The sequence below is a fragment of the Sander lucioperca genome, chromosome 9, assembly GCF_008315115.2.
Source record: "Sander lucioperca isolate FBNREF2018 chromosome 9, SLUC_FBN_1.2, whole genome shotgun sequence".
NCBI classification, from domain to species: domain Eukaryota; kingdom Metazoa; phylum Chordata; class Actinopteri; order Perciformes; family Percidae; genus Sander; species Sander lucioperca.
In genome coordinates this window covers 2,516,467-2,527,994 of record NC_050181.1, presented here as the reverse complement: position 1 = coordinate 2,527,994, position 11,528 = coordinate 2,516,467, and the positions used below count along the sequence as shown (strand labels likewise).

General features: G+C 41.7%; 1 protein-coding gene across 1 annotated transcript; it reads left to right on the top strand.

The window, feature by feature from the left end:
* The first annotated feature begins 300 nt into the window (after positions 1-300).
* Positions 301-10,932, top strand: angptl1b (angiopoietin-like 1b). Its single transcript, XM_031293564.2, has 5 exons — positions 301-520; positions 3,964-4,802; positions 6,555-6,748; positions 7,847-8,117; positions 8,494-10,932. The coding sequence occupies exons 2-5, from the start codon at positions 4,001-4,003 to the stop codon at positions 8,679-8,681; spliced, it is 1,455 nt and encodes a 484-aa protein (XP_031149424.1). The 5' UTR covers positions 301-520; positions 3,964-4,000; the 3' UTR covers positions 8,682-10,932.
* The last annotated feature ends 596 nt before the right edge of the window (positions 10,933-11,528 follow it).

The window sequence follows — 11,528 nt, the reverse complement described above, 5'->3', positions numbered from 1 at the left end:
TGTGTGTGTGTGTGTGCGCCTGTGTGAAAAATAGAGTTTATGTGCATGTCATCAACTTCGACAAGCCTGACAGACAAATAGCATGTGTGGGAGACAATATACCATTGTAAACAAGTATTACATGATAACAGCTAGACTGATTTTGAGTGTGAGTGTCTTCACCACTCTTGCTGACTCCTAGCCAACTTAGGAGGAGTCTTTTCTTTCCAAACTGTATGCGAAATTAGAGAAAGAAGGCAGGGCCAAGGCTCCCCTCTGCTCAAACTACAGAAAAAAAATCACACCATCAGCCTCCCTCTTTTTGTACATGGACCACCCTCTACTGTTCTCCTAGTGGACGGTGTTTGCTTGTGCCATAGCTGTATGCAGGCCTTCATTCTCAATGACAGCAAAGACAGAGGGAGACTGAGGGTGAGAGGAGGAGAATGGAGAGCATGAACCTGCATAGGAAACACAACTGAGACACCAAGCTGGGTTTTACCTGCACCTCCTGGACTGCTGACTGAACTCACTGACACAGGTAAGATTCATTAAATTCACATTTGTATGTTTTATGCTTTAGAAAACTGCTTAAACATTTGGATTTTCCAAGTCATCTATATGCATAAAACATTTCAATTTACTGATGAGATTAAAGATAATATAGAGCAATGAAAGTTTAGATGAAAGTGGGTTCCTCTAGACTTCATGAAGAACTGTGGAGTGACTCTAAAATGCTGAAATTAACAATAACCCATAACAAAGCCCATGATCATAGTCACCATGTAGTACAGAGCTCATGTTGACAGTCCTTATCAGTGGCACCATCAGAATAACTTGTGGGCTAATTGGCACAGTCCTTTAAATCAGCTGGCCCTGACCAAAACCCACAATTAAGTTAGACTTTCTGATGTGCAATATATTTATGCTGTATGTTGAAATAAAGTTGGAAAGAAATTAGGGGAGGCAAATGTGGTATTCCCAGGGCTTTTTGAGGGTTTTAATCTTTTAATTGGGGATCTTACCAGTAAACAGTCAGAGCTCAGTGGTACCACTTTGAGTCAGCCGATTGGCAGTATCCTTATGTTCCTCTTGGCTGGGAAAAACCATCCACCGCAAAGTTTGACCTGTCTGGTTGCAAGGACTGCATTAATATAGATGAGGTGGCTTCATTTGGTCAGGTCTAGCTCTGAGCGAGAAGTAGGAGAAAATACAATTTTTAATAAGTCAACACAAAAACATGGCTGCTGCGGCTGACTTGATGAAGACCAGCAGGGTGTGAACGACAGAGAAAAACCTGGTGGTAAAAACTGCCGATGAGATTCACAGCCCTGGCTGAGGAGCCTCTGTGTAAACACTGTCACTCCTGTCAGGCCGGAGCCTGTGAGATTCATATTGTGGGGTTGGAGACGTGCAGACGGGCCAATTGCTGAGAACGAGCTATTGAAGGGGATGACCTGTGATTACGGAAAGACAGGAAAAAGTACTCAACGGGTAATAATAACTGACTGACAGTGCCAAGGTGTTTCTGAGCTCTGACACATGGCCTTTTCCTTAAAGTGCCTTTTCCTTTGCCCTCAGATGGTTTATCATCTATGACAAAACAAACTGCAGCTTGTTCCATATGTTAAAGCTTCTCAACTTTTAAGCGTTTTAAAATGAATGTTGGCTCAGGCACTTTCTTTCTGTCAATAAATCGTGCTTTACACAAAAACTTGATGTTATATATTTCCCTTGAGGCATATTTTTTTCCTTAGGCAATGATAAAAGGGTACTATGTTGCCACAGCAGCAGTTTGAGCTTAGGTAATGCTCTGGGATCTGTCCCATTAGCTGTGGTCAGGACTCTTCAGTGCAAATAAACATCCAGAGGAGACCACAGAAATGATTCAAAGCCCCTGCTGTCTCTGTCTTGGACTTGATTTATTCAGCTTTATTTTTCTGTCAAACCCTCAGCACATCTGTTTTGATGAGCGCCGATATGAAGTGGGTCATATTGTGTGCCTGTCAGAGGTGTTAGATGAAGGTTGCTTAACCTTCTTGGCCATATCCAACCAGACTGGCCTCTGGTTGGATACAGCCCTAAATCAGCCTGAAGTTGGCTCACCATTAGCTCTACTTCCAGAGCCAAGCCTTGCTATTGAATATGAAAGGAAGGCTCTTTCACTTAGCATGCATTTTTGAACATCACCCTCCCCTGCTCCATTCGTTGTGCTGTCAAAACCAATAAGATTAAAGCACAAGCTTTCCTTCCAAAAATAGACTCCAGAAAACATTACTCATAAATCAGGGATTCCTGCTCCCCCTGCTGCTCCTTAAACACATCAATTTATTTTATTCCTTACCAAATTCAAATGTATCTGTTTGTACCAGCCAGGCAGAAATGGCAGAAGTTAAAGTGAGTCAGTGAGGCCCATGATAACCACCTGCTGACTTGTAGGATTTTGCTCATTACTGATATACCTCATGAATCCTGGCAGCAGATGATACATCTTAAAAGTGATATATTCATGTCATCTGTGGCCAAAATAACTCAATTTTCTACCAAAAATATTTTCATTTTCAGTCAAATCTTTTTTCAGACACATGACAATTCTCTACAGTGCAGGTACACTGAAAGGCTATAGGGGAGGTTCATGGAAGGTCTGAGATCTACAGAAATATGAAAAACAGATCCCAGCACTTGCCCACACCCAGACACCTGATACAGATGTGGTAGGGCCGTAATGAAAGAGAGCCCATGAGGGAATGCATTGAAAATCCAAGTAACGATAACAGATTTGTGGTGGGTGGGAGACACTGCTCTTACGCTACCACAAACGTGCCAGAAGGCACATCTTGCCAGGGGCAAGACTGTCTGCAATAGTCGATATGTGAAACCAGCCGTGTCTTTGCCTCAGTCTGCTAGTTTTCACTTCACTACGTTTTAATGCTAACTTACTTCATAATTAAGCAAGACTCTCATGCTGAGTCTTGACTGGAAGCTGTTTCGTGTTTCATGCCAAGAGATGCACAGTGGTTTAATGGGATTATATTGGATTAGAGGAGAAAAGAAAACATCTGGTAGGAAATTGTACAAAAGTACGAAATGAGACAGAAAGAGGAAACTTCGTTGTAAATACTACTAAATTAAAGAATATGTCAGGGAATATTCTACATGAATTCATCATTCAGGTAGCCAAAGCTTGACATAGCGTAATCCTCTGTGCCATACCTCCACTGTCGTCCAAAAACTATACTAAAAACCCAATGAACAATGAACATTGCACTGCAGTTTATTCTAGGGCTGTCAATACTCCTAGTCCACCAAATGCATACTAATCTGTGGCTGAAAGTAGTCCTCAACAAATGCACAATTTACTTCTCTTTGAGTAACATTTGCTACAGTGCTTAGCTGTTTTAGAAAACTGTTGCTTTTTTAAAAGAGACTAAGAGATTACAGCCATACCAGCAGCTATGTGAGGCTACACTTTGGCACAGTGGTGTTTTTAGCTAAATGCTAACATCAGCATGTTAACATGCTCACAATAGCAATGTTAACATGCTGTAAGAACAATGATTACCAAGTTGAACATCATAGTTTTGCATATTTTCATGCTAACACTTGCTTATTAACACTAAACACAAAGTATTGGACAGATTTGGCCCTGGTGATGGCACTAGATAAAAGGTCAGGGGATCACAGTTCACTCTGAGGGTGACATGAATGTGTGTACCAAATTTAATGGCAATATATCCTTGTGTTCACTCCAAAGTGGTGGACCGACTGACCCACTGACCGACATTGTCATCCTGCTAGCATTGCAAAAAATGAAACTATAATTTGTGTTTTAATGATTCACGTCTTCAGTAGGAACCAATGGAGTTTGGGCTGAGTGCCAAAGACAGGGGAAATTGGAAAGTATTGAGCAATGGACTAATACATTGTTGATTTTGGTCTTATTATGGGATTTATGGGATCTCCACCTCTCTTTCCTTTTCATAGATCTTTAGCTTGTTTGGTGATAAAGAGAGGAGGAACCATGGGACCTAAAACATGGAGCATATTTATTCTGTTTGGTCTGTCTTTCTGGGGCAACAGCCAAGCCTTCAAAAGGAACCCCATCCTCTCCCGGATACGAAGGGCTCCAGAGGCCAATGGAGAAAGCAAGAAGTGCTCCTACACCTTCCTGGTCCCTGAGCAGAAGATCACAGGACCCATCTGTGCTGCCCGCGGTTATTCAACTGACAAGGACCGAGTGACACGCCTGGATGTGGCTGCGGTGCGCGACCTCCTGTCGAAGCAGCGTAGGGAGATGGAAACTTTGAAGCTGGTGGTGGATGTGGATGGCAACTTGGTGAATGAGATGAAGCTGTTGAGGAAAGAGAGCAGGAACATGAACTCCAGAGTAACCCAGCTGTACATGCAGCTGCTGCACGAGATCATCAGGAAGAGGGACAACTCACTGGAGCTGGCGCAGCTGGAGACAAACGTCCTCAACGCCACCACAGAGTCACTGCGCCTGGCATCCCGGTACAGGGAACTAGAGGCCAAATACGCAGCCCTGTCTGCAGTAGTGAACAACCAGTCTGTGCTGATTGGAGCACTGGAGGAGCGTTGTATGCAGGTGTACAGCCGCAGGCATGATCAGTCACCCTTGGGACCTCCACTTGTGCAGGTAGTGCCTGAGAACATTCCTGTTAATGTGCCACGATTCACCAATGAGATCCAGAGGGACAACACCCGAGGCTTTGCCCGAGAAAGGGGCTCGCGCTCTGGGCCGTCTCCCACAAGTGGCACCCTGGAAGTTCAGAAACCTCCAAATAGAAACTTCAGTGCTGAAGGTGAGTGAGTGAGTGAGTGAGTGAGTGAGTGAGTGAGTGAGTGGGTGAGTGAGTGAGGGATCCATTCATCCATCCATCTATCCATCCATCCATACAATAATTTATTAATTGATTCAGGAAATCCAAAACAATTAAATCATGGTAAAATGTAGGGCAGTCACGACTTTGCCTGCCAACCATTACAAAATAATAATCACTGAGTTTGAATACAGCTGCAGGTGGGCCAGTGGCCTCATTTTGAAAGGTTAAAGATTTGCAAATTCAGCTGGATCTCTGCTCCCTGCTCAACAGAAAGAACACAAACCAGGATGGAAATAAAAATGTTGTAATGTCTCGATTGAGGCAGGGGACCTAAAGCAAAGCAATGAAAGACCTAACCCGTGCGATTTTGCTCATCAACAGAAGTTCCTGACACATTTAGATTGCTCTCGTCCAAGAATAATAAAGTGTGTTGGATTTCAGTGAAGCTGTGTATGATAATGATCCCTTACAAGACTGTTCCATTGCATGTGAGACGTATACAAAACCCAGGCTGGCATGATAGGCTCCTGCAAACCACAAAGTAGAGGCACTTCTGGTATACTTCATGAAGTGAATGGGCTACCTTTACATTATTATTATTATTATTATTATTTTATTAGCCGGGAGAGGGTTACTCGCTCTTTAAATAAACTGCTCACTGCTACAAGTGGTATTAATTTAAAATTGTGTAATGAGAATTGTGAATTACCTTGAAAAAAAGGCAGATGTTAGTCACTTATCGTGGGTTAACAAGATATATATTTTGGTTTTTCGACCTTAAATAAAGGTAGTAAGGTAGTAAAGTAATTTCTTATTAAAGTGACTTAATTTGCCCTAGTGCCCTCTGCTGTTCTAGGAGGACATAGTAAACATCTTTTCGGACCTAGATCAATGTGTTTCGTATAACTCTGTGTGCTTATGTGATTTTGTTCTTGTTTACTGTTTTTTTGTACTTATTTTGGCCTCTGTCAGACATTGACTTTAATGCCTGCTCATCATGTAAACTCATGGTACTCATGTTGTTGTCTCAGTGCTCTGGCACCAAAAGTGGCTAAAACTGCCTGACAAAGCCAAAATGCAGTAACTACATACTTCGTCAAAACTGAGACCAGAATCAGACTTTTTGATATATGTTTAATATAAATTGTTTATGCACCCTAGCTAGGCTAGACGGAGGGCAGTCACAGCTAAACTTAGCTAAAGCTAATTTACCAACTTTTTTCCCAATCTATTTCCTGTAATTGAAAAATCTATTTTGATGCTCCAACATCTTAGTAATTGAGATTGTTGTACTGGCAGAAGCTAAATGTAGGCTAATCATAATGGAGGAAAGGGTAACACCAGATAAAGTAGTCCTGCTAAAAGCTAACTAGCCAAGCTCAGATGCCCTAGGGTTAGGTTAGGGTTAAAACGTAGGGTACGTAATGGGCGCTACGAGGGGACCACCCATGCAGAAGGTCACTTAAAACTCCTTAAAAAGCCTGGTTTGGTTTTTTAAAAAGTAATTAAGAAGAATAAAAGTGTTTAAAAAGAGACTAAAGGAACCACTGGACAGGACAGTTGGCATGAGTTATATTATCTTAACAAAGAGTGGGGGGTGTAGGGTTTATCCTAAATTATCCAAAAAAATACCTCAAGTTAAGGTTTTACAACTATTTAGCTGTTACACACTTTGTCACACACTTGTTTTTCTTACCACCTGCCTCCCTGTCTTGATGCACTTTGATTCAGGCCCGTTCAGAGACTGTCTCGCAGCGCAGGAAGCTGGCCATAGCACCAGTGGCATGTACCTGATCAGACCAGATGAAGCAGAGAGGCCTGTTCAGGCCTGGTGTGAACAGGATATAGACAACGGGGGCTGGACTGTTATCCAGTGCAGGCGAGACGGATCCGTTAACTTCTTCAGGAACTGGGATAACTACAAGGTGATGACATATGACACTTCCTCTGCCCTGTCGGTCTTATTTTTGTCTCTCCTCTCCTGAGCCAACCTGAATATTTCTGTCATCCAGAGACAACAGGGGTGCCGTTATATGACCCATCTAGAGGCACCATCTGGGGTCTTTGGGACTATTTCCTGGGCCAAAATCCTTGTGTTTTCACTTACTGTAAAATATAACGCCTCGTCAGCAGCACTATTCTTCCGAGGTCATTTGGTTTGAGATTCCCATTATGAAACATTAGATGGCCCGCTAGGAAGGTATGTTCCGCAGCTCAATCTGCAGGCATTTCTTTCCAAAACCGCTACTACTATGGTGCCTTCCTGGATGGATGGTTGGTTGGCTTACTACACCACACCGTATAGACCCTCTCATCAGAGCTCTGTGAGAATGACATCGCAGCTGGCAGCCTCGGCGATCTACTGTTCCATTCAGCCGTTCCTGTTCCATTGTGCATGTGTAACTGGAAGCTAAATTGCTCTCTTTAACATTGATTTGCCTCTGTGCTCTCATACAAAGCCACCACATGTACACACACACAGCACCAGAGAGGAGGCCCCTGGACTGAAACCCTACATCATTTATCATCTGCTGGCTCACCCAGCTAATCCACAATCACAAACCTCAACCTCCTCTACTAAGTGAAGTGTTCTGGAGACACATGGCCAGACGTAGATTGCTCGTGGTTATTCAAATCAAGCGCCATGGCCAGTTTCGCCATTAGCCGTGATCCAAGAGCTCTGTGGGACGGACCAGCATTCTGAGGATGGATGCTTATTTTCCTGCCTAAACCCTACAACATGTCTTACTTAGAAATGTCAAAGACAAGCTGGCATTCTTTTGCCACAGCTTTTTTCTTTTGAAGTTTTGTAGTTAACTACAGAAGCACGACCAGAATGTCATCAAAAAGAAAATTCTCATTTGTTCTGTTACAATCCCAAAGCCTCATCCACAAAGGGGGTTTTATGTTCCCAAACAGTTCTCATGTTTCTAAACTCCTCAGGCTACCACATAAAAAAAAACAATGCTCATTATTTTCTGTAATCTTCCTGTAACCTTCCTTTTAATCTTCCTTTGACTCAGAGTGGCTTTGGCAACATAGATGGTGAATACTGGCTTGGTCTGGAAGGCATCTACAACCTAGGGAGGCAGGGGGACTACAAGCTGCTTGTGGAGCTGGAGGACTGGATGAACAAGAAGGTCTACGCTCAGTACAGCAGTTTCCATCTAGAGCCTGAGAGCGAGGGTTACCGCCTGCGTCTAGGCATCTACCAGGGCAATGCCGGGGACTCTCTGAGCAGCCACAACGGAAAACAGTTCACCACTCTGGATCGAGACAAGGATGCATTCTCAGGTAGATGAACATAGGGTCCCTTTGTGCTCTTGTAGCCTGCAGTCTCCTTTGAACTGCATCATGAAGTTTTATTGAAACTTCAAGCCTCTCTTTCAATGGTGTGATGTTGAGGTTTTACCTGTGATCTGAGTGGATATTAAGCTTTAAAGTTTTCACATCCCATTAAGCAAAACTGACATACAGCAAATCAAACACCTTCTTGAAATGAAATTGTGTTTCCTTCCAGTGGGTCTAACTTGAAAGGCAAAACAAAAAGCAATGCATAACATGTAGATGTTTTCGGGAGACAAAACCAAATGTATTTGAATAATTTTCTCTGTGGAAAACACACTTCCTCAGAGAGCTAATAATCACCCTTCCTGTTTCACTACAACAGGTAACTGTGCCCATTTCCATAAAGGAGGCTGGTGGTACAACGCTTGCGGCCAAGCCAATCTTAACGGTGTCTGGTACACCGGAGGCGTCTACCGCAGCAAATTCCAAGATGGGATGTTCTGGGCCGACTATGGCGGAGGCTTCTATTCTATGAAGTCTGTACGTATGTTGATCAGGCCCATAGACTGAGGAGATACTGTAAGCCAGGCCGGTCCAGGGGCAGCTATGGAGGCCAGGGCAAACTTGAAATGTGACTGTATGTCACCAGCAACTGGTTGATCCTTGATAAAAGAACTACACCAATGGAGTTTACCAACTATCAGTAGTGACTTGAACTGCCTCCTGTAACAGACAAGGACTCTGCGTGAACATTGTTCTCTTTATATGATAATACTGTAGATGCACACATAGAGGGATTTAGGGGACATGACTATTTAAAGCCGTACAGCTCCTTTAACCACCCAATACATATTATGGTAAAGGGAAATTAAGAGTTTTGAAGCTAAATAATGCAAGCTGTCTATCTGATTAAGAGACCGCAGTGTTTCCGTCATTAGTAGGTCACCCCGTGGAGACGAGGCGCCACATCCTAACAGAACTTCATTGGTATTTAATTCATAAGCTTTTGCATCACAGGATCTAAATGTAGCTCTTCCTACCTCGCCAAGATAAACATGTGATGGAAACACTCATACATGTTATTTAACTTGTGCTTTAGTTGTTGGGAGCTGGAAAATAAATTGTGTTTATACCTATATAAATTTATTTAGACTCTATATCCACTTTAAGAGCTGAAAAAACGAACACCTCAAGGAGTCAGAGAAAGGAAGGTGGTTTAAATACTTTACCTGTTTTATGTACTTTCGTTACACAAACAGTATTGGTTTAATTTTTTTTTCCCCTACACTTAAAATGACCTTTATACTGTATGTTAAACTACTTTGTCCAAGTGCAGATGACCAGAAACGATAATTTATGTGTTCAATTAACTTATCATAACAGTGAAAAGGGCCAGGTGTCCTGAGGGAACAGTAAATGATCCTACAGCAAAAGAAAGAAAAAAAAACTAATTTCCTCCACTGTATAAATGACAATCATTCTCAAAGTGTGCTTGCACGTATGGAAATTGCTGTAATATGTTTTTCTCATTTGGCTGTTGATTAAATTTCAGTATGACTCTGAGAAAAACAAGCATTGTTAGGGGAAAAAAAAGTTTGAATTACGTTGTGTTTTTAGTGGTTTTCAAGCACGGAAAAATATGCCGACCAAGCGTGTTGAGAGTTATAGGCAATGGGACAGACAACGAGAAACACATTGCTGAAAGCCAGACAGGATGAAGAAAGAAAAAGAAAGGAGGGAGGGGAGTGGGATGAACTGGGATGGAATCGGTCCAAATTTCCAAAGTTATTCCACCCCCCCGTCCCCCCCTTTTCCCATTTAAATACAGAGAAATTTACATTCTTTCCACACAAAAGTGCTTGAACTGTATGTTTTCGTAAAATATCTTTCATTGACAAAGTCACGGGTGCCTGCACTCTGTAATCACCGGTATGGAAGGAAAACACTATCCTTTTGGGGAAACCATACCAGAGTAAAGGGGAGCCATGTTTTTTTTTATTTTTTTTATTGGTTGGTCTTTGAACAACAGTGCTGCATCCAATAGCCTTTGGTCTCATATCCAAAAATAGATCCTCATATTGAGCTGTTTTTTTTCTTTTTGACCACAATGGCCCTCACACCCATCTCTTTAACAGACTTTTATAAAGCAACAAAACACAAAGCAGGGAGACCAGTCAAACCCAGATGGACATGGAAACATGTTTATGAACATGTAAAAAAGAAAACAGCGTCCAATAAAAACAACATCATAATGTTAAAATGAAACAGCAAAAAAAAAAGCTGAAACCAATGAGTCACAATACTTGGCAGAACAATATTACACAACTAATGGCCAATAAACAGAGAACATTTAGATGTCCCTCCAAGGGATGTTCTTGTTCTTTTGGATTCAAATTAACTCCTTTCGTGTCATGCTGATTTATACTATTAACCAAGTTCTTATTAATGCTTGACATGTTAGTTTTTAGTCATTGTTAAGATTACATGTCCATTCCAAACTTATCTTGTCAGTGTGAGTCTCACAGATGAAATGTTTTTCCAGCAGATTCAAACAGATACTTTAAGTCTTTACAGATTAGGCATAATTGCATTTAACAGTAATAAGACTTGTATTAAATGTCCATGTGTGGCTGTGTGCCTTGTGTTGGCGTGAAAAAGTCATGAGGAGATAGATGAATACATCGCAGAGACATTTCATTTCAAGTGGTGACACAATTTCTGTGGTTGACATCTAATCAAGTCTGGCTCCCAACCTAAACTACATTACTCTTTTTCACTGTGTATTCTTTTTGTTCCACTGTCAAACAAAGCACAATGCATACATTTTTTTTTTTTTTTTTTTTTTTTTTTAAGATTTTTTGTGGCATTTTTAGGCCTTTATTAGATAGGACATCTTTAGACATGAAAGGGGAGAGAGGGGGGGGAACGAAATGCAGCAAAGGGCCGCAGGTCGGAATCGAACCAGCATCGAGGACTAAGCCTCTGTATATGAGCGCACGCTCTGCCACGTGAGCTACCCAGGCACCCGCACAATGCATACTTTTGTCTGTCACATTAAAGCACCTAACTTATTTTGTGAGGGTAATGCTTTCATTAATAGAGTTTGTGTCTAAATACATACAGATTATAGTTATTTTAAATTTAAAAGAATAATTTAACATTTTGGGAAATACGCTTTTGACTTTTTTTTCAAAGTTAGATGAGAAGATTGATACCACTCTAGTATGTTTGTATGGTAAATATGATGCTACAGCCACCAGGCAATTAGCATAGCTTGGCCAAAAAAACTGAAAGAGTAATCCCTGCTCATGCGCATACACTTTGCTTGGAGGAATTGTTTCACATTTTGATAAAAACTACTTATTTTCTTAGAGTAAAATTGGATGTCTGCTCTCATATCTGTAGGCAGCTAGCCTA